Below are 23,734 nucleotides of genomic sequence, written 5' to 3'. Positions count from 1 at the left end.
TTATTACATTTTTTTAATGGTTCAATAAAAATACCCGCATGTAGTCAAACCAATAAGTCATAAAAAACATGAAGAATTAATATATTTTAATTGTTCTCTATTGATTTTCTGAGTGGTTGTTGAGTTAAAAAATCAGTTTTGTATATTTCGTTGCTTTTCTGTCAATATTGATAACAAATTTTGAAGAAACATGTATGTCATAGAGTCATAAGTCATTAATTATACAACCATATGGTTTTTATCGTTTTTGCGACAAATAGTCACAGCGACAATGTGCTGTTGGTCAGTAGTTATCAAGAGCTACATGGGTATGGGTAGGTGTTGAGTCACTTACTTTTCAAGTAGCATCACTCTTTGCGATGCCGTCATGCTGTCAGCAGCAATTGTGTCTAGCCGTGATGTTGTTGATAAACAACTGTCTAAATGTCATTTAGGTTGCGGTTGAGAAGTGTATCTAGCCGGAAGTTCTGACGTCATACCTTTGCCGTGACACACAGTAATACAGTAGCAAGTTTAGTGTGTGCGTTTATACTTGATTGAATTGTCGGGCTTTATAGTAGGCGTTCTTGACTTATTTATGTTTCTATTGTCCTTCATCTTATGTGGTTGTGACTAAACTGTCTTAAAATATTGTGTTCTGTGACTGTGCTCTGTACAGGCTTAAAACACCAGATGAGGAGATTACACCAGCTCCATCTGAAAATGCCAGTTGGAGTTCAGAAACACCTGATATTGAGACTCTGGAAGAACAAGGTGTAGAAGTGGTAAGTGCCAAAGAAGATCAGGCAGAAGTGCAGCTTGAAAAGGAAAAGGAAGAAGTTCTGTCATTACCAAAGACACCAACAATTGTGTTGGAAAGCGGAAGTGAAGATGAAACTGATTTGGCCAGTAGGAAGGAAAACTTGAGCCCAGAAAAACTTGTTTCCGCCTCTTCTTCTCAAGAGTCACAACTCTCCCCACCACAGCTCTCTCCTCCTCATATTTTTGAGCCTGTGAAACCCGGTAAGCTAATTTTATACCTGTCTTACTCATAGAAAATTTTGTTTTTTGTGCATGCAATAATTAAATATACCAAATTCTGGAACCACTTAAAATTCTTTAACATTTATGAAACTAACACAGACATTGATAGTAGTATAAGATTCTGGTATTACATCCATGACTGGAAAATTTCAAAATATTACAGCAATAATATTACAATTCATATTTCTCCTTCTTCCATCACTTCTTCATGACTTTTACGGCACCAACAAATTGATCCATTTGATCTGCTTACAAATATTCTTTTTAAAGGAGATATACCATTTGTATCATAGGTTGTTTGCTTATAATTTTATCAGCGTCTTATCCATTGTATACGATACTGTTTCTGTTTGTTTATGCATTGTCCAGATTAAACCCCTGCTAATTTTGAAATATTTAAATTATCAGAATATCTTGTCCTATGCATGTCTTAATACAAAATTGAGCTAAAATTAGAATTAGATCATGGGTTGGTAACAATTAAAACTTGGAAACAAAACAAATTAACAATTATACAACAAAGTGTATAATAATCACTATTGTAAGAAAAGAATGAAGTAACCAAATAAATTAAATGAAAAAAATATTCTTGCTGTAATAATGACATTATTAGTAATTCTTCATTTGCATATGACATATTATACAGGTACAATACAGGTGCATCCTCTAGGAAATACAATACAAACTAACCTTACTAAAACTAAAATGCATTTTGTATACACAATTTGCACTGTTAACAACAAATATTACAATCAAAGTAAATGGTGACTAAAAAGTTCACTTCTATTTCCTAGAAAGGTGTCCAGGGTTCCTTCCCTCCATCTTTATCCATCTAAAACTAAACAGAGTGTACCCATACTTTTAACTCACACTGTATAATATTATTTGTATTAAAATATTTCATAATCACTGTAAATTTAAAACGTTAAAATTAATTTAAATACAATATGATAAACATTCTTCTACAGAATGTAAGGGGTTGGTTATCCCTATCTGTAACTATTAATAACATTTCTTTAGGAACATTTTTGATTGTATTTTTTTAGCTAAAGGCAATAATATGATTATACATCTTCATTGAAATTATTGATAAGCACTTTAGTTAATGTATTAAAACCTATCATTACTGATTTTGTACGTCTTGTGTTAGTGATAACTATTTCTAGACCCCTTCAAATTTAAATTTGAAATAATGTATTTGATCTAAATCAAAACATTCAAATTAAACCCTTACAGTACCAGCTTTTTTAAGAAGATCTAGTCAAAAATGCCAAGGGTCCATTAAAAAAAAGGTATCCAAATAAATACACAGAGCCATTTTTAGCAAGTTTGCATAAAGTAATAAAAATTACATTTTTAGTATAATTTTCTCAAAATCTCCGATTATCTGAAAGTTAGTACTGAAAGGGTTGTCAATTTTTGCTTTTATATTTCTAAATAATGGTTTATAATGTGTCTGTGAAGAATTTTTTTAGAATTACTGTCGGAAAAAATATATGGATTGCTTTAGATTAAATCTTTGCTGATGTAGCAAATCATGCTGAGTGACCTTGAATTGAACCATGGTATTTATGTGTGATAACATACAATATTTAATAAGCTACTGGAAAGCTTATTTAGTAAACAGTTGAATTACCCATTGTTTGAATAGTAAACATTGATTACATTCGTACAATCGGTGTTGGTCATGACTTAGTATTGTGTCACCTGCAGTCAAGCTCAGGTAATTGTAAATTATGTTGAAGTATTACTTGGTTATTCGTGACAATATAGTTATGGTTATGCTGTATAATTATGCGTTTTGGGTACAATTGATTTTTACTGTTTTCATTGTATTGTTCTTGTAGTTTATTTTAACAAGAGACAAATCAATTATGTATCCTACAGCATAACCGAATATACACATTTTTTACATTTAGATTTTTTTTAAAGACAAGTATTTGTGAGAGTGTTTATAGTTTATTGCAAAATTCATGATATAATATATAGGGTCATATGGAATAAACAATTTCTATAGAAATTGAAAAAATGAGGTTAGATATTGTAACAGTTAGTCAACTCTTGAGATTAAATACGATCTCTAAAACACGATTTATGGTATGTTTAAAGCTCAGTGATTATACTAAAATAATAATAATAATTACATTATTTGGTGGTAAAATTTGTAGTTGACCTACATTTTTCTCTACATGTGCCTTAGAACAAGTTCTTAAACTGGGTTACGTAGGCTTATTTGAGTCAAAGCTGAGGTACGGAATAATATTTTGGGGATTTTATGGTATCATCCACTTTAATAAAGTATTCACTCTTCAAAAGAGAGCGTTGAGGGTTGTCTGCGGAATGAGACCAGATGAGAGCTGTAGAGAGCGTTTCCGATCTAGTGGGGACCTTACCTTGGCTTCCCTTCTCATTTTTCATTCGACAATGTTTGTTTTTAAAATAAAATTCTTTTTACACATTTAAGTCATGATCATAACACTCGGCGCAGAAATTACCTAATTTCAGACCATTTCATACTAAACCTTTTTAAAAACTCAATTTTTTATTTTGGTCCTAAACTCTACAATTTACTTCCAAATGTAATCAAAATTCAAACAAATGTAAACAGTTTCGAAAATTATTTAAAGGCTCTTCTGATCAGGAAATCTTTTTACAGTCTCCACGAGGCTCTTGTGATACCCATGTCTTGATTAGACCGATTTTTTTGTAGTAGGAATAACTTAAAGTTGTTAAAAGAATTTATTGTGTTTTACCTTTAAATTGTATGCTCTATTGTAAACAGTTGTTCTGTTGCTTTTTTATAATTACTTTTGATACTGATGTTTTGACTTGCACAGAAAACCTTTGAGTTCTATTGTGTGAATAAATTATTCTTATTCTTTGGTGTACAGTGGTACAGAAGGAACACGCCCGGCCCAAGGTGAATGGTGCATTACCACAGGCGGTGCGAGAGATCTTCGAGTGGCAGAACAAACGCGAAAGCGACAGGGACTCGGATTCTCCACATCCCCCTCAGATAGCTAGAGAGCATTCTTACTGCCTGCCCGTCCTAGCTCATCAGACTGACATCAACCACGATCATGGCAGTTACAGCTCTCGCACTGCCGGGAAGGGCCGCAAGATGCCCTGGGAAGAGCCTCCTATAGTCATCAAAAAGCGCAAAATCACCCCACCTCCACCTTGCAGTGTACCGTAAGTTTCTCTCATTACCTTAGAATTTGGCTAGAATCAACATTAGTTTCAAATAGCTCATTTTAAAAATAAAACATTATACAAAATTCTCCACAAGAGTTTTACAAAATAAAATTGATTTTATTAACAATACATATTAATGTTCAGATGGCTGACATGCTGATTTCAATAAGACAATCCTTTTGACTATATTGGAGGGATCGATAGGTTTGGGGGTATTTCTGAAAATGCACTAGTTTTCTAAAAAGTTAACCCTTAACAAATGTTATGGGTGGAGTCCAGATTCTTAGTGTTTCTAAACAGTTAAGTCTCCTAGCATTATCGAGTGAGTTAAGCAGAAGCATGGGCATATTTGAATCATCAGTGGCAGTAGAATAATTGTACAAATCCTCACATTTCTAATCCATTCGGGGATATTTAAGTCTACCTGAACCCAGTAAGTATGCAATCCTCGGCATCGACTAGATGTCCTGTGAACCAGTGTTACTGAAAGAAAAACCAAAACACTAAAACTTGGACGTAATATTTAGACTTGGATTTGTGGCCCAACATTTTTTGAATGGAGATGACTCTCCACAGTGAGGCTGAAATATTTCAAGGTTTCAATTGTGTTAGCAATTTTGTGACATAATTGAAATCAGAAAACTTTGATAAACAATAGACAATAGACAGTTTCTTTATTCATGTACATAGAGTTACAGAATTGGCGTCAAGTAGGTAAAGGTAATAATTTAGAATATTAGTCAGCAATGTAGAAAACAGTGGATAAACCATTTTAAGCACTATGATTAATGGTTCCTCCAGTTTATAAATTCTTCAAGGGAGTAAAATGTCCTCTGTAGAAACCATTCTTGGAGTTTCTTCTTGAAGCATTTCTGTCCACTGTTTATTTTCAGATGGTCTGGAAGAATATTGAAGAGTTTAGGTCCTGCATAGCTTGGCTTCCTCTCATACAGAGTAAGGCGATGAATTGGCAGAGCATAGTTCATGGCGTTCCGGGTGTTGTAATGATGCATTTCTCCCAGCCTTGTAATGTTCTGTGAGACAGCATAGCAGATCACTTCTGTCACAAACAGAGATATCACAGTCAAAATTTTAAGATTTTGAAAATGACTATGCAGAAATGACTAAATGACTATGCAGAAATATAATCACCAAAGAAAGACGAACCTGACCTTTTATAACTTCATTTCGAAAAACCTTATAGTTTGATTAATTGGATTGGGTCTGGTCCCAATTAATCTGTTTCATCAACAGCGTACTGTAGTTGCAATGAAAAATACGTCAAACACTGTTCTTTGCCACCAACTTGGTGATCTGCCTCTCAATACAGAACGAAACGTCTGTATTGGAACTGGTTGAAATCCGAGCCAGCTGTTCAAAACAATTGATTGGTATAATGGCACAAGTGGTTACTACACTACAACACTTTTATTACTAATTTGTAAAAACTAAAGTCAATCTTGTCTGTATAATCATGTTCCGTAGCAGCAGGTTCCATATTTTTTAGTGGAAAATTCAACAGTATACACTTAGGTTGTGTGTGACACACACGTGGTGTCTGGTACCGAACGTATTTTACATTCATGAACCATTGTCACTGGGCTGAAACATGTTAACACGTTCGCTGCGAGCGGTAACTCTGGTTCGCTAGAAGCGAGCGGTAACTATAGTTACCACAGAGTCTTTGTTTGAAATGAGGTCAGTGTGTGGCCAGCACTCGAGCTATTTAACACCGTATTTCTCACTCCTCGGGAGGTACTTTTCCCGCGTTTTTATGCACTTCGTTTTACATTACTTTTTCATTATTTTTAATGATTTTTTTAAGTTTTTAGTAGTAAGTGATTGTGCAACACAATGGATGTCCCTCTGGGACCAAGTGGTGTACAACAACCAAGTTCTAGGCATATTTAACTAGCATAATAAACAACTTTTGGGTGAGTTGATTGGGATGTATAAATATATTTGTATCAATATTTTATTTTATTAAACTTATTTCTTCTTTTTTCTTCCATTTTTATAAAATTATGCACTACAATATTTTTTGTAAACTACAATAATTTCAATTAAACATTTTAATATATTTTTTTATAATTACTCACCACATATTTGTAAATAATAACTGAATTTGAGTGAGATAGCGAAGATGTATATAAACTTTTACATTCATTTTGGTTTACACATTTACTTATAAATATTGCTTATGTTTGTCTAAATGAATAAAATGCAGTTCACTTAGCTACGATGTATTGATTTGGAATATTCCCATTGCCATAGAATGCTGTTCCCTAGTGCGAGCGGTAACTAGAGTTACCAGCTGGCAAGGAAGACTGTCCTCAGGAGCTAGCGGTAACCACAGTTACCGCATTCCCAAAATGGTAGAGTGATAATTTTAGTGACTAATGAGTAATTTTCATATATTTCTTTCATATTTCATCCAAAAGTAAGTAAAAATATACTTAAAAATTTCAGCATATACAGAACTCTATATGGGGATTTTTAGCAGCGAACGTGTTAAACAGACTTGTGTTAGAACAAAATGCTTTATTCAATATCATCTAGACATAAATTAACATTATTACACAATTGATTAAGTCATTTACTGATTTTTATGAGTACAAATGTTTTACAATTAGTACAGACTATTACAGAAAATAATAAATGTTGTATATAATTATGCTTGAAAACAATAATTCCTATTTTTTGTTTCCAAATTAAAAACAGTTTTTTTGTTATTGAACATTTCTTAATATATTTTAAACTAAGAATAAAAATTGTCATTTTGCATTTATTTTAATATACGAGGTATGGCTATTAAATAACGGGACTGACGCTGCAGTGGAACGAGTGCGCATGCGCCAACCAACAATGACCAACAGCTGTGTAGTTTGAGACTTCCTCTTCAGAATGCAGTTAGTCTCGTTTCTGTAAACAACATCGTTGTGTCATAACCTTCATTTATGTAAGTGTTGTTATTTTGTTTTGCCGGAAAATGGTTAGCGTAATAATAGAGCAACGAATTGTTATTAAATTTCATGTTAAACTTGGAAAAACCGCTACCGAAACCTATAATTTACTAAAAGAAGTGTATGTCAGTGAATGTTTATCGCGGACTCGTGTTTTTGAATGGTTTAAGCGTTTTCAAGATGGTCGACAAGACGTGGAAGATGATTCGCGGCCAGGTCGTCCTTCAACATCAAAAACGGAAGACAATGTCGAAAAAGTTGCTAATTTGATTCCGTCTGACCGACGATTAAGCATTCGTGCAGTTGCTGAATCTGTAGGCATTGATAAAGAATGTGTACGGCAAACTTTACATGACAATTTGAACATGCGAAAAGTGTGTGCAAAAATGGTACCAAAAATTCTTACGATTGATCTACAAGCAGCTCGTAAAAATGTTTGTACTGACACTTTGAATGCCATTGAAAATTACCCAAATTTATTGGAAAGAATAATAACATGTGATGAATCGTGGTTTTTTACTTATGATCCGGAAACGAAGTGCCAATCCATGCATTTGAAGACCTCAACTTCACCGAGAGCCAAAAAAGCAAGAATGAGCAAGTCAAAATTTAAAGCAATGATGATTGTTTTTTTCGACATTCGTGGGATTGTGTACCTTCACTGGGTTCCTGAAGGTCAAACAATTAATCAACATTACTATCTTCAGGTACTTAATAAACTACGTGAAAGAGTAAGAAAAAAACGACCCGAAATGTGGAAGGACAAATCATGGATTTTGCACCAAGACAATGCGCCAGCTCATTCCGCGTTATCTGTCAAGCGGTTCCTGACCAAGTACAGCATCCCAGTGTTAGAACATCCACCTTACTCGCCAGACCTAGCACCATGCGACTTTTATCTTTTCCCTAAGGTGAAATCTGCATTGAAAGGTACGAGATTTGAATCCGTAGAAGCTGTTCAAGAAAAAGCGGCAAGACTCCTGAAAGAGTTGACAGAAGATGACTTTCAGCATTGTTTCCAACAATGGAAAATTCGCATGGAGCGTTGCAGGGATAGAGAAGGGGTGTATATTGATGATAATAAGTAATTATGTTTAAAATGAAAATAAATTTTTTTACAATATCAGTCCCGTTATTTAATAGCCATACCTCGTATATTACATTTTTAGGAAGTACTGAGACATAGTATAGAAGTATAATTTAAGAAAGGGATTTTTCAAATAACAAATTTAATTTATTTGATTAATAACAAATTTAAAATCGCATAACATTATCTACATATACTGTATTACACTAATGTAACGATAATCAATCATTTATTTTTCACAACATTCCTTTACACTCTGTTTGATTGTATATTTTGGTACTGTGTGATTTCTGGTTATAAAATTCTTTGCTTGTCATCACAAAATCTGAATGGAAATTAATCAGTTTCATATTAACCATTTGATATAAAAAAATGTTACTTGTCTCTTAATGGTTGCCAATGTTTGACTGTGTTATGTATTCTGCAGGAAAATGTACAGCAAGAGAGATCTGATGCAGGAAATGCATGTCCTGTACGAGTTCCTCACAAAAGGCATAGATGACGAGGACGTAGCCTACATGGCTCAAAGCTATCAAACTCTGTTGACGGATGATGATGTCAACTATTGGCTCAACGATACCCACTGGGTAGACCATCCTGATATCCTTTATTACTCCACACTTTATTTGGCTGCTTACTCATGTTCTTACTCAATCGGTGGATTTAATTTGAATTATTGTTACAACAAAAATTACAAGTTTTGGTCCTGCCAAGTCAACATGACTTATGTCCATTATGTGGATAGGATTATGGGAAAACTTACTAACATTTATAAATTTACTTATACTTAATATTAAGAGTGTTTGTGAAACATTAGTCTATGAGTGACCATCATAAACCTTGTCTAATAAACGTGGCTCTTTGAATGAACACAGTAATTCAGGTAAGAAGACAAACAATCAAACCACTTACCCACTTATAACGTTTTCCTGCCTTGACAACTCTCATCAACTGTTTTCGCGTTTCTGTATGTTTTCTTCTGTCTGAAAGCTGTAATAAGGGCAAAGGGAAAGCGCAGAGAAGTTCACGGTTTTACTCTAGTCCTTTGAGTGCAAAGTATTTATTGAGTTGGGTGTACTGAAAAGTGCCAGGTATTTTTCTAGTGGGTGCACCTAAAAGTGCCAGCCCTTTTGAAGGCATTTTGCAAGATTTCAGTACAAAATTTACAGTTTGATTATTTAATAAGCTATCAACATACTTTTTTGTAATTTTTCTTTGAAAATTCTGTCTAATTAACATAAAATAAGTTACCATTAAATTAAATTTAAGAATATAAAAAATGGACTTTTTGAATTTATTTAATTTCATTTTTCAACCTAATTATCATTACCAAAAAAATCATATCCTTTTCTTTGTCCATATCACTGGAAAGGGTATTCTATTGTCAATAAATCTTGAAAAATGTATATCATTATCTTCGATAGTGAGTGAGTTATACAACATTTAAGAAACTAATGTCACATTGTTTCCAATAGCCTTGTCAACCAAAAATGTTTATATGTGAGTTCTAGATTGATTTTCGTTACAGTCAATTGATGGGATGTGTATTATAACAATTTATTTGGATAAGAACAGCTGTTCTTCACAAACAATTTAATATAATATTAGTTTAAAAATATAAAGTTTTTGATTTTTAGTTATTCTTTTCCTCGAACGTCCGGTAAAATTGGACATTGGCACTTTTCAGACAACTTTTGACATCCGGTAAAATTGGACATTGGCACCTTTCAGACAACTTTTGACGTCTGGTAAAATTGGGCGTTGGCACTTTTCAGACAACTTTTGACGTCTGGTAAAATCAGACATTGGTATTCAAAGGGTTAACTCACACCAGCTCATAAGATGAATGCGGTTTGCTATCCTTGCAAGATGACACCAAGAATCAATTGATTTGAAGGCAATTTTATTTTTTGTTGAATTATTGTCATTATTAAAATGTGTGTGTCATCATATGTGAGTTTTATGTATTGTGTGTACCCCTCTATGTGAGAATTTTCCTGAACACTGCTCACTAACAGACCTCTCCTCGTATGTGCCCAAGAAGAAACGGGATGACTGGCATGTTCACAAGACTGGCTGTGCTCGGAGTGAGGGGTACTACAAGATTGACAGGATTCAGAAAGCTAAGCATAAGGTAATTTCCTATAAGGAATCTCTATTGCCCTCGTTAACAATATCTGAATAAAAATACAGTTTACATACTTTATAATTACCATTGCTACAGTGTTTATACATCATATCGCAGTAAAAATGTTTTTTGACTGCTGAACAATTAACAATATGCATAAAGATAAATAACTAGCTGCTAAATGAGGAAAAACAGAAAGGGTAAGAAGTCTATAGTTTCTTCCCCATGTCTAGAGTAAACCATTTGGTAATGTCTTTATCAGCAGTATCGTAACAACTGGATAATTTTTCCAACAACAACAATTTCTTATTTTTATCATTTAACCCGTTGCCATCCCACTTTTCACATGCTTTTTGATCAAGAAGAATACTCTTAAGATCACACAAGGGAAATTACTCAAATTTTATTCCATGTGTTCTTTCTTATTCAGACCCAGCATTATGTCTCTTAAATCTCTCCACAATGTCAATGGTTTGAAACAGCCAAAAAAGGAGGTTTTTTTTTAAATTTATTGTATATATTTGTTGTCACAAAAACAACAAATGGTTACTTTTTCATTGCCTTATTCACTTTAATTACATTTCTGGACATCTAATGTTCAAAGTAATGTTCAGTGTTTGCTTTGTTCAGTGTTTGCTTGAATATACTTACAACCACCAACAGTGCTTTTTCCTATTCCCAACCCAACAACCGTGATCTTCCTCCTTGTACTCACTTACGATTCCTCTTGATACAGTTCTGCATTGCGGAAGCTATTTTTTATCTGTTAGGGGCTAGTATATACTGTTAACCACATTTTTTTTTAATTCATTGTTTCTTTTTTTCTAAAGCCCGGCAGAACCAAACAAAGGTCAAACTAGTATAAGCCTACTGATATAATAAAATATATCTTTATTCATGAAATGTTACACATTGTTACAACAAATAGCATGACTATTGTATGCGTAATTAATCATAACAAATAACAATATTTAGGCTAAAGCAATCGATAAATATTAGCTTCTGCTTAATAATACTCCTGCAATAAAATAAAATGGTTTTACTAACCAAAATTCTTTTTTGTTTTTAAACTTATCTTTACTAAAATTTAATTTGTCATACCTTATTAAAATGTTGCTCTATTACAATATTATTTGGCATAAATGTGGTTCTGTTGTGACTAGTTTGATGAAAAATTCAAATTCTGCCTTCAAGAAGTCCAGAATTGACCATGTTAAGACTTACTTGTGGAATATATAAAAAAGATTGTGCATAGAATGGAAATATTAACTCTGGAAATGATTGACTGGACATGGCAGTAAGCTATTTATTGTATAAGTTTAGTACAACTAACAGAGCACAAATTAAAACACAGATTAAAAATGAATAATTTCTTAAATACTTTATTGTGTTTTTAGATATGATATAGTGAACCTGTATTATCAGTTGCCTCTCAAAGGCAACTGATAAAAAAAGCCAAAGCCTTCTTATTGAGGCCTTAGCTTCTTATTTAGCAGTTAAGGATGTCATTAGTAGTTAAACCAAAGACAGTATTGTGTATATCCTTTGGTGATGTAGAAATTACTATCGAACTCTGATAGGATGGTAATGTTTTGTTATCTCTTAACAATAAAAATGTCTTGTTTAGCACCACTTTGGTCAGACGCTAGAGACAAAGGAGGCTGCCCCTGAGAAGCCAGACCCTATCTGTCCCAAGCCACACATGGGCAAGATGCTTTCAATCTCTCGAGAGGCAAGAAGCAATCAGCGGCGCTTACTCACAGCGTTTGGTACAGTCACCGACAGTGACTTGCTCAAATTCAATGGTCTCAAGGTAGGGTGTTACATGTCATTTAGCAGTGTTGTGATGATGATCTTGATGTGGGATTTTTGTCTTGGAGCAGAAGTCGTTGAGCAATCATGTTTCCTCATAGAGGGAATGCTTTAGAGAATACTAGAAATAAATAATAAACTACAACGTCTTAGTTCTCTCAAGTGTTCTGGAAAGTCATTTATAAATAAAATAAACAAAACTGGTCCGAGGACCGAACCTTGTGGAACTCCTCTTCTTACTGGTAGGGGGTGAGATTGTACTGATTTTGTGGGTCCATTGGTTGTTTCCTTCAGTTCAGAAGTTATCTGACATGACCAGTGCATGCAATTGGGTTACTTTGGTTGAATAAACGAGTTATTGAGTTATTCATTTACAGGTTAATTAGATAAACATGTTAATTTTCAGTTCCGAAAGAAGCAACTGAAATTTGCAAAATCCGCAATACACGACTGGGGCCTGTTTGCAATGGAGCCGATCGCTGCTGACGAGATGGTTATAGAGTATGTGGGGCAAATGATTCGCCCGTTAGTGGCTGACTTGCGGGAGAAGCAGTACGAGGCCACCGGTATTGGGTCATCTTATCTGTTCAGGATAGACTTGGAAGCCATCATCGATGCCACCAAGTGCGGCAATCTGGCTCGGTTCATCAACCACAGCTGCAATGTGAGTTCACTTCTGTTAATTCATTGTTTTACTTAGCGTTAATGCTCAGTACTCTTAGAACTTAAACTTTCACAGGCGGTGGCCTAAAATTGGCAACTATGTTGAGTTTGTTGAATCAAGACAAAAGAAACTTATAGAAACATATTTTACTAAAACATTTTGATGTACAACTTACCTTATAATTGTACATTTGCACCTAATAATATTTTGGCCGTTTATTTGGCAAAAATATCATGCTGATATATCCGCATTGTGTTCTTGATTAACAGGAATATTAGAACATATTTGCCATCCGTCTATTGTTATTAGCAAATTTTTTGTAAATGGTATATATTGCTGCTTGCCACTTCGGGAACAGGAATATAAACAATACATTTTAGTTAACGCTTATTTTTAATGGATGTTTTTTATTTTGTTTTTTTTTTAATATGATTATACTAGAATAAAAAATATGTGGTACTCAAAGTCCATGGCTGTAGAAAGATTTGAACATACCTTTTTGGATTTGTCAAAAAACTAGAAAAACAAACTGGTTAAACTAAAAAGATTCCTTTTTAGTGTGGTAATACTCAAAGCAGGAATGGCTTATTTAAGATATAAATAAGGCTTCTCATTTCATGTTTTACAGTAGTAAATTGTGTCTTTACGTTCTTTCGAACAAAGAAAACCGATTTCTATTGAAAATACTGAAATTATGTATCAGTTTCTGTTTTAATTTTCATTAAGTAATTTTGCTAAGCATCTCGATTGAGATTCATTTATGCCGTGATGAACAGCTAAGTCAAATTATGTCGCGGATTCTTTACTGCATTGTTACGACTATTTAAAATAAGTTTTACATATTGTATCATATATTGTTATGTTCAGTGAAAACCGTAGTTATATATTTATACGTAGAAATATAGTTTTATTTCCACAGCAATTTATGTTGGCACTAATATTTAGCAATGGCTGAACTGTCATTTATATATTTATAGAAGTAACTGCAATGTTTGTATTTATAGTTTTATTACTGTAGGTTTCTTATCAACATAAGTGTGTATATTCTGATCCTATTATCTTTGGAGTATTATACGTGTTTTAAAACTGACATTGTTCTCAAGGAGAATAACTTTAATCTGTTTCAATGCAAGTTTTTTTTTTTCTTTCAAATTTTGGAATTTCGCAAGCTTTGGTCTAAAGGACATACGTGAAATTTGTTGTTAAGTTTAATTTTACATAATATCATTCATTGTAATTTACTGAAAATAATTATATGTGGTATATTGGGGTAGTGAAGGTATTTTTTTTTGTTTTTTTTTTTTTTTTCAAAAAATCCCTTACAAATATGCCAGTTGGGCTTAACAGTTGAGACAAAAATATCCACCGATTGACAAAAAAAAGCCCCTTGACACATCCTGTATTATTAAAAGCCTGATGGTCTGGGCTGTCTGTTAAATACTATAGATCTTCAGCGTGATAGCTATAGGGGTATTCTTTCCCACTTGACCCTCTGTATTGTGAAAACAGTAAAAATAGTGATACTGTGCTATATACTTTAAAAATAAATTTAATGTGTCACTTGATTATAATAAAATCTATATGTATGTCCTTACCACACAAGTTACATTTAAAAATCTCAAAATATTATCTTAAAGTTGAAATATGTAAATATTCCAAGCCGATGCTGGTCATGCTAACGCCTAAAATATAATTAGGTGAAAACCCAGGCCACTACTGGTTCCGCAGAGTGTACGTTCAACGCTCTTCAGACGGAATATTTTTCAACACTATTCTGACACAGTATTTTCTGTAGTTATATGTTTTGGCACAGTTAAAGAGCAATTTTCAAATGACAAATTCCAAGGATAAGCACTTAAAGTAAAATTTGACGCTATAACACTATCCCATTGCTATATTTTTATTACTAATTTTTTATTGTTTCCTTTTTTACTGTACTGTATCACAAACTAGTACAAACTAATACTGAATCTGAAATAGTTGTTTAAATGGACACGATTATCACGGTTACCTTTAGATTTCTTTTGTTATAAAATCAAACAAATTACAATAAACTTCATAAAGTTATTTACAGCCAAGTCTTAAATTAAAAAGTAAATAGATTTAGTAGTACAATTAACAATGAAATTAGGGAATATTTTAGTTTATTATGTTAATATGTGTATATATATCTTTCAGCCAAACTGTTATGCAAAAATCATAACTATCGAGAGTCAAAAGAAGATTGTAATATACTCTAAACAACCTATCGGTGTGAATGAGGAAATCACATATGATTATAAGTTTCCAATAGAAGATGAGAAGATTCCCTGCCTGTGTGGAGCGCAGGGTTGCAGAGGCACTCTCAATTGAACTCAACACAGTGAGAGGTTAAGAGAGTGTTTATGCTCTTGTTGTTGTTTATTTACAATAGCAAGGTTCACTGTGATAACCAGTAAGTTCACCTTTGTGGTTCACCTGTACATTAAATATCTGTACATTAGACACTACTGTAGAATATAGCATAACATATAAGTAGGGGAATTATTGTAATTGTGCTGAATTTTCGCTAGTCGTCTACTGTTAAACTCAATTACGGTAACTGAAACAGAAATATTTTATTTACGCTCTTTTATACTGTCAATAATCGTCAGAGAATTTGTTTTAAATGTTAATATGTATATATCAGTAAATGTATAGTTTTATTTATTTGTAAAATTTGAATGAGTATAAACTAGAAAATTCATTTTTAATATTGATGTAAGTGTTTTTAATTTGCTTAACAGTTAGTATTGTTTTGTACATATCTATATATAATGTTTTCAAAAGCTTACTATCTCATTTAAAGAACTAGTATTATTTCACACTTGTGGATACACTTAAATTAATTTGGTTTTCCTAAGGACTAAAGAAGGACATGTGATATTTTAATTTATGTTATTCACTAAAAGTTTTAGACTGGATAGTTTTTCTTAAGTATTTAGTTCCAAACTAGGTAAAGATGATCGTGGTATTGATTTGTTTTCCACAAAAATAAACGGATATTGTCGTCATATTTAAAGTAAAACATACCCCATTAAAATGGGACTTTAGAATCTCGGGATTTGTTAGTCGTTGTTATATTACTTTTCATCTGTAGATATTTTGTTTTAAATTATTATTGAACAGAGGGAACTTGGAAACATTTTGGTACCCGTCTCTGTAGTTAAAAAAACTGTTATTTGATTCATATACATATATATATATATATATATATATATATATATATATGTATATATATATACATATATATATATATATGTATATATATATACATATTCATAATAGGTGTAATTTTTTAATAAGTTAAATTTTGCATGGCTTATTTATTTAAAAATTGATGAAAGGAGCATGAACTTTTGGATCATAGACGATGTATATGTAACTTATAAACGTATATATTGTTGTCCGCTGGCCGAAGAGTAACATATGTGTTAAGTTAAAATAATTTGTAGGATATTGACATGTATTGAAAACTTTGTGAATTTGTAATTCAAACCTTAATTCAAGTGATATAAATTGTAATTTACACAATATAGATTTCTGTTGTTAAGTTTTACGTGCTCAAGAAGTCTCTCTTCAATGGCATTTTTTTCTTATTTTGTGTTATTGGTTACTTATTTCTTTTAGTATAATTGATAGATGAATTTGAAGGAAATGACACGTAAATTATGATAATGTATAAAAAGAGTGAGGGTTACTGATGGTAATGAAGAATAATCCAAACTTAAATCATCTCGTTTTCCAAACCTAAAATTGTATAGTATAAAGTAATAATGAAATACCTGTTTTTAAATACAGGAAATATATTGTTAGTAAACCTAACTTAAATTTATAATTACAATGTGTCTTTTTTTTGTGTGTTTTTTTATGTGGTCAATATCATAAGTATGATATTGACCAGGTATTACAAGATTACATATATGTACAAATAACGGCTCTAATATGTTAGAGCCGTAACAACTCCAATTTTGGACAGTCCAAGCCAAAAACACAAAAACTCTGGTCGATTGTCCATCATTAAGGCAACTGCATCACCATTTTTCAGTCCTTGAGCTTTGAAAACGTTAGCGACTCTATTGCTGATCTCGTCAACCTGAGCAAAAGTCCATTCTTGTCTTCAAATATGAAGCAGATATCATTTGGTCTTTTTTCAACATGTTGAGCAAATACTTCACTTATATTCATATCTTTTTTTTCTTTAGGTTTCTTACACTCCATAGGAATCTTAAATACCTCTGCAAGGCAGTTAAATCACTTGGAAGGGTCTTGTAAATAACTTAGTAATTAGATCAGATGTAATCATCCAGATACAGAACTTTATCTCTGAGGGGAGAATTTTTAATGCAATTTCTATAAAAATATTCTGTTACGAAGCTACTTTAAATAATAGAAATATAGAGAATAAAATAGAATCTAAAATGTTACAATATTAACAGAATGTAAAAGTTATATTCATATAATTGAAAAGTACGTAGAAAGGGGGCTTATTACATTTTTGTAATTGGTAATTATGGTCAAGGATGTAGCCAGCAAGGGGATTCAAAGGGTGTGGACCCCCTCCCCCAAATTTCAATTTTTAAAATTACTTTTTTAGCAAACCATTATTATTATTTAAATAATTCAATATTACTGATATGTACTGCTGAAAGATCGTTCTCAACATTGAAACAGGTCAAGAACTTTTTAAGGAACAAAATGGGGAATGAATAGTTGACTGCATTTGTCTTACTTTCTGTCCATTCCAGGAAAATATCAGTTATCTTGACCCCCCACCCCAAATTTTTCCCTGGCTACATTCTTATTTAAAGCAAATGTTTATTTTCTTCACAGGGAAAGAAGTGGTTCCAATATAATTGTTGTTAAGAAAAAAAGGTAATTACTTCGCTGTAATTATTATTACCACATTTGTTTGTGCCAGTAATCCCTTGAGCATGAACAACTTCATGCTGCTCCATTTTACAATTGTGTTGTATACCTGTCGTCAATGTGTACAGAGCTGTGAATATTTACAACTAGTAACTGTTAACACGTAAGAGGTCACGAGAAGGCAATTTGCTCATGTTTACTTTTTTTATTATTTTGTTGTTTTCCTTCTATAGGGAATCTTTAAAAAAAAACCTGTGGTTTAGTTAGACTAACTATGTCTCACAATGTATATATATATATATATATATATATATATATATATATATATATATATTTAAATTATCAGCAAATAAAGCAGATATTAACTATCCTGTATCAGTAAAAAGCATATTACCAGTACTGAACAATTCACCGTTGACAATTCAGACTGCGCAGGAGGTCGCGTGTGAACAAATTGCTGCATATCCTTTTTTAACTATCCAAATAAAAAACTTGTTTGGTCTTTAAAAAAATGTGTCTAATACAAGAATAATATTCAAACTGGAACTTGAATGTATTATAAATGAGTGGTTGCATTCACAAACTTAAATGTTTGGATCAAGATTATTGACAAATTGGGTGCAGAGGAAAACTAAATTTTAATTATTTTGAAAAAAAATTAAGTAAAGGACTAACAGATTTCAAGGTCTTTTGAAGAAATATATGAGAAGACATAAGACGAGTTCCCAAGTTGCTGCTATTGTTAATCGTAATAATACTACAGAATTTAAAAAATTGCAGCAAACTGCCATGCGTGTGACCTTTCACATTTTAACTGACATGAGAAAGATAAAAATAAAGATCTTTATTGCACAAACGTTTAACAGATTTACAATAGTCTAAAACAAACTGGTGGATTTTCAAAATATAAAATACTAATGCTATAATTAAAACAAAACTAAAATTATATTGAGTATAGTACAGTAGAAGGCATCTTGATTGAAATATTGGATCAAGTACTGACTTCATACTAGGAGAATCTAGTGTAGAAATAAGAGAGAAAGTATTAATAGGAAGGCGCTGGTACCCACTAAACTCATCCTTTTCGACTCCCACAAGTGGGATATAGGTGAGCAGATATAAATAAATATGCAGAAGGCGGACAACTTTTAGGAGAATCAAAAATCCATACAAATACTGTGTCTAATTATAATGAACGAATATTTAAAAGTACACAGTTCATCTTAAACTGCTTTCAGCAATGAAACCTGCAGGCATTAATCATGAAAAGTGAATTGTGATCTGTAATTTGATAGGTACTATCTCGAGAGATGTTTTGTGCATGTCATCAGCAGAGGGGATAGCAATGTAAGGTGCAACCACAGATCGCATTTATGGCTGAAGGCATTCGTGATTAGACCTTATGGAATTTCAATTTGATACAAAATAAGTACTTTCCGGACGAATATTTATTGTTTATCACCATCAGTGGTGATAGATTTGGTAAAGTTAATATAATGAGAATCGTATTTTAAGAGGTATAAAAATTGAAAGAGTCATTCTTTCTGTATTTGGATGGTCATGCAACGTTAAATGTCAACGGATCTAGTCAGGAAGTTGCAAAAGTCCAGACATCGATCTGGGAGGATCTTCACGGCAGAAAGGATAAAATGGGCTATTACACCATTCAAGCCCTTCAAATGACCAATGGCTGATGGGGTTTTTCCAGCACTTCTACAAGAGGGGTTGGATATTCTTCTGAACAACCTTGTTACTCTGTTTAGGAGCAGCTATGCTTTTGGACATATTCAATGGAACTGGAAAATGGCATTGGTGGAGTTTATGTGGAAAAAAGGTAGAGACTCTTCTCTGCATGACGTACAGGCCAATCAGCCTAACCTCCTTCATGGTGAAGACTATGTTAAAAATAATTAATATACACTAAGGGATATTACCTTATTGAAACATCCCCTTTTTTTGTTCTCTTAGGACAAGAAGCTTATAAATTGCACTTGGTCCTGTAAGAACCTTTGCGCTGCTTCCGGAGTGACAGGATATTCAGGATGGGTAAGGTTAGGGAGTAGGGGCCACCTCCTATCGAGATCCATAAGGAAGAATTATAGGGCACTACATCTGAAAGTCATGTCTACCCGGAAGAAGGGAAGGCCAGCTCTGAACCAGCCTCTCCAGTCAAAGTAGACAGGGAGTGGCACACCCTTGTTGAGGCTAGCAAGAACCTCTGAGGTTAAAGAACAAACCCCACCAACTCCAACAGTCATCTCCCAAAGTAGACTAGACCTATCGAATTGCCCATGAACCCCAGAATCTCGACATTTGAGGTTAGTGATGTGTCACTCCTGGACATCCATGAGGTTGCCTAGATTTAAGTGACACATCGGTTTTTGCTGTGCCCAGTGGTAGGTTCAACTGGAAGGTATAAACCAGCTAGAAGTGGGCGCTCTTGTAAAGTCAACAAGTTAGCGCAAAGTGGGTGCCCCCAAGGAGGGGTACTGTCATTACCACCAATGCCCTTTTATGGGCATGGTGGTAGATGATCTCACAAAAGTAGAAGAAAGAGAATCTACAATGTTACGCCAATGACCTAGTGCTTATGGTAAGGGGAAGCAACATAACCAACATAAACGCCCTTAACTTAAATAAGCAACTGGTGTCATGGGAGGTTTGAGAATCAACCTATCAAAACCTTTACCAAAAAAGGAATTTTCATCTCACTCATCCTCTACTGGAAGGTACTAGGATAAAATATTCCGAACAGTCAAGTATCTAGGAGTAGTTCTAGACAGGCTCTTGGGGCCTGCAAAAGACTCTTTGGATATAAGTGAAGCCTAAAACCCAAAATGATACATTGGACCTATGAAGCCATAATAAAATCAATGGTCACATATGGTGCTCTTGTGTGGTGGTCGAAAGTAGAACAGAAAACAGTAGCGAAGAGGCTACAGAGTCTTCAAAGACTGGCATGTGTAAGTTTAACGGTAGCTATGAGCTCCTGTCCAACACAGGCACTCGAAGCGGTATTGGGATACTCTCCTCTAGGGCAGGAGGTGAAGAAGACACCCGCAATATGCGCTTTGAAGCTTCTGAATAAAAAGGTGACTAAGCCTACTTTCTCAGAAGGATGCTTGAAAATAACACAGGTATTCCCTGAAGCTGAAATAGTAACCAACATCTCCTGACACGGTTGAGAAACACTCCTTTAATAAACCATATTTTGTCTCTATTAGAAATAGAGATAAATGGAGTGGAAAGGAGGCCTACCTTAATAAAGATGCTTTAAAGTACAATACTGACGGATCACGCCTAGAACATAGAGCAGGGTTTGGAGTGTATGGTTAAGGGGAAAAACTATCAATGCCCCCACGGTTTTCCAAGTGGAAGTTGTGGCTATAGAATCATGCACCAGAAGGCTAATACTAATGAAGCCAATAGGAGCAGACTTTCAAGTAGTGTTTAGTACACTATCTTGGAAGATTCAAAAGTATTTGTTGCATTGGGCCTTTGCAATCCACAGAGTGATGAATTTAGCTCTAGGCATAAGTTGTCAATGTGATTTGTCCAAGTTAATGTATTGTTTAATGTTATTCCTAAATAATTCCTGACTTCTGTTTCTTGATTATCAGGGATTTTGGACACAGTTTTATTAGTTCCTGGAGTGAGTTGTTTAGTTTTCCAGCTTTTTAAGACCAGATCATTGTATTTGCAATATTGTTGGGCCATATTGAATGAGATGTATGAGTTTTTTTCTAGCTGCTCAATGTTCTTCTGAGCTGAGAGTAGTACGGTATCGTCTGTGTACATGATGGAATTTGTGTAGTTTTCCAAATTAACTTGCTAACTGAAAAGCTAAGGATTTCAACTTTAGGATACCTCTAACTATAACGGATACCGTTGAGCTATCCAATCATGGAGTATTGGAGAAAAATTTAATAAATTCAGTCTTTCTTCATTGGGTCAAAAAGACAAACTCTAAGTATGGCTCTTGAAATATCTTAGACAGAAAGTGAATTTACACAGACAGTTAACACACATAAAGTTAACACTTTTGGATCAGATTAGGTTTTTGAGACTTATATGTATATATGTTTGCATGCAACAAAACACAAAATAGAACCAGTCAACATTTTATTTAACTTTTGATTCTTTTAACCTTGGATAGTGAAATATTACGTACCTGATATGTGTACTCCTGTTTGAAAAATATTATACGGCTCCATCATATTACATCATAAATGCTTTCACTAAGAAGACTATGCCCTTCGATTTTGAGAATTGCAAATTTTAAAAAGACTGGAACATTTTCTCGGAACACTTAAGAATCTGGAAAATAATGATAATATTTACATTAAACAATACAATTGTAACCAACATTTAAACAGCTGCTTTTCGACCAAAGTATCTTTATAAATATATTTACTTGATCGGCATAAACAATCAAAATCAATTATGGCACCAGAAATATTTTTATGGTACACATGTATATATTTTCGTGGTTGAGGCAACAATGCAAGCTCAACTGTAGCATCATAGATAAATTATAACTCCACCATGGCAATAACTACCTTAAAAACCATTTCTCAAGTTCAGTATTCATTTACTAAGTTTAACTTTCACAACTTGAGCCAAGGCAAGAATATTAAACAACCTAGAACATGACCTACAGACCTACATTGTAAATGTTTTAAACTTTAAACCAGCGTAAGTTTTAGAGTGAACCTCTTCAAGTTGGATTTGCAGCATTGTACTCTACAGTTCGAGGACTTTACCGGTGCGCGTGGCCTTGAGTGTGTGGTGATGGGTGGGAGTGGTGGTGGGGTAGCGTTATGCGCTGTGTCTCGAAAACATTCCCATGACTCATTGGCGACAGCCTCCCTTCTCGGAATCGCATGGGCACAAATAACCTTATCTGATCATACTCTGTCTTGTGACAGGGCTGAGTGTGGTGGTTGCTTGTGCTTCGTTTTTACTGACAATGTCTGATGAGTTCAAGTCGAAAGTTAAAGGTAGAATCATTCATAGTCAAGCCCGAGAAAACGTAATTTTTATAAATTTATGAAGGAAGAAGCAGACCATCAAACTGTTAATATTCCTTTCTCAAAGAACTGCTGCAGCACCTGGTGTATCAGAGCGAGTTGCGACTCAAATAAATAGTAGCTTAAAGAATTGAAGGTTAGTGATCATTGTGAGGCAAGTTTTACTACGTCAAACCAAGGCCGACAACGACGTAGAACAGTTACTCATTTAGATGACTTCGATAAGTGTGTAGTGAAAAGACTAGTGTACAATTTTCACATTGAAGCACATCGAATACCGACTGCAAAAGTATTGAGGGAAGTGCTAAGGGAAAAAATAAACTTCCAGGAGAAAAGATTGAGGTGGATATTAAAGGATCTAGTGTTTACTCAGTGAAGGACAACAAACAATAGGAAATTATTAATTGATATTTTTCAAAATAGCTTATTAGCTGTACTAATCGGCAAATCGAAATCGTGAGTTTAAACTGATGTTAAAGTAATTATTACGCCTTCATCTCAGTGGCTAGCACGTAAACGCAACCTGCAAAATAGATAGCGTTTATTTGTTGATAGGTTAGTATTTGGGCTCTGTGCGCACAGCTAAACTCCTCAATCTGCACCAATAGAGACCTTTAATTTGATGTACTATTTGAACTATGCTCTAATTTTAGATTTCCCTCTGACTCCTTGTGGGCCGTCCCCCTGACATGACAAAAAAAAATGTTAGTTACTTCAAAAAGTAGGTTTATATGTGCTGTAATGGTGTACCAAGTTTTATTGCTTTACCTGTAATCGTTCAGGAATTATCAAGCCCGAATTCAATAATCTTGTAACCTTACCAGACAAAAATTCCTACAAGCATATAAATTTCTTTATAAAAATGTGGTCTTGATTTAATTACAATTAATCTGTAATTATGTTTGCAAACATATACACTTATAATGGTTAAATTTTATACTTCGA

At 33.6% G+C, this 23,734-nt stretch overlaps 2 protein-coding genes across 3 annotated transcripts in view; one reads left to right on the top strand and one right to left on the bottom strand.

The window, feature by feature from the left end:
* Positions 1-23,734, top strand: part of LOC124368707 (histone-lysine N-methyltransferase SETD1B) — an 84,629-nt gene that overhangs the window by 41,082 nt on the left and 19,813 nt on the right. Inside the window, exons 10-16 of one of the 2 annotated variants that reach the window (XR_006922988.1) lie at positions 659-1,002; positions 3,915-4,215; positions 8,696-8,868; positions 10,281-10,402; positions 12,024-12,209; positions 12,615-12,872; positions 15,051-15,306. Coding sequence is in view for 1 of the 2 variants with exons in the window: in XM_046826009.1 (XP_046681965.1) it covers positions 659-1,002; positions 3,915-4,215; positions 8,696-8,868; positions 10,281-10,402; positions 12,024-12,209; positions 12,615-12,872; positions 15,051-15,224 (1,558 nt within the window). In the remaining variant the exon portion in view is untranslated. Of the gene's footprint in view, positions 1-658; positions 1,003-3,914; positions 4,216-8,695; positions 8,869-10,280; positions 10,403-12,023; positions 12,210-12,614; positions 12,873-15,050; positions 16,427-23,734 lie in introns of those variants that run through there. The other variant, XM_046826009.1, reaches the window with a different exon arrangement.
* The window catches only part of LOC124368710, a 38,573-nt gene continuing 19,704 nt past the window's right edge, over positions 4,866-23,734 (bottom strand). The window contains exons 2-3 of the mRNA XM_046826011.1: positions 21,931-22,076; positions 4,866-5,278 (exon numbers count right to left, since the gene is read on the bottom strand). Of these exons, the coding sequence (XP_046681967.1) occupies positions 5,004-5,278; positions 21,931-21,976 (321 nt within the window). The 5' untranslated portion in view covers positions 21,977-22,076 and the 3' untranslated portion in view covers positions 4,866-5,003. The remainder of the gene's footprint in view (positions 5,279-21,930; positions 22,077-23,734) is intronic.

Source organism: Homalodisca vitripennis, chromosome X, assembly GCF_021130785.1.
Source record: "Homalodisca vitripennis isolate AUS2020 chromosome X, UT_GWSS_2.1, whole genome shotgun sequence".
In the NCBI taxonomy this organism is placed as follows: Eukaryota; Metazoa; Arthropoda; class Insecta; order Hemiptera; family Cicadellidae; genus Homalodisca; species Homalodisca vitripennis.
This window is presented reverse-complemented; position numbering and strand designations above follow the sequence as displayed.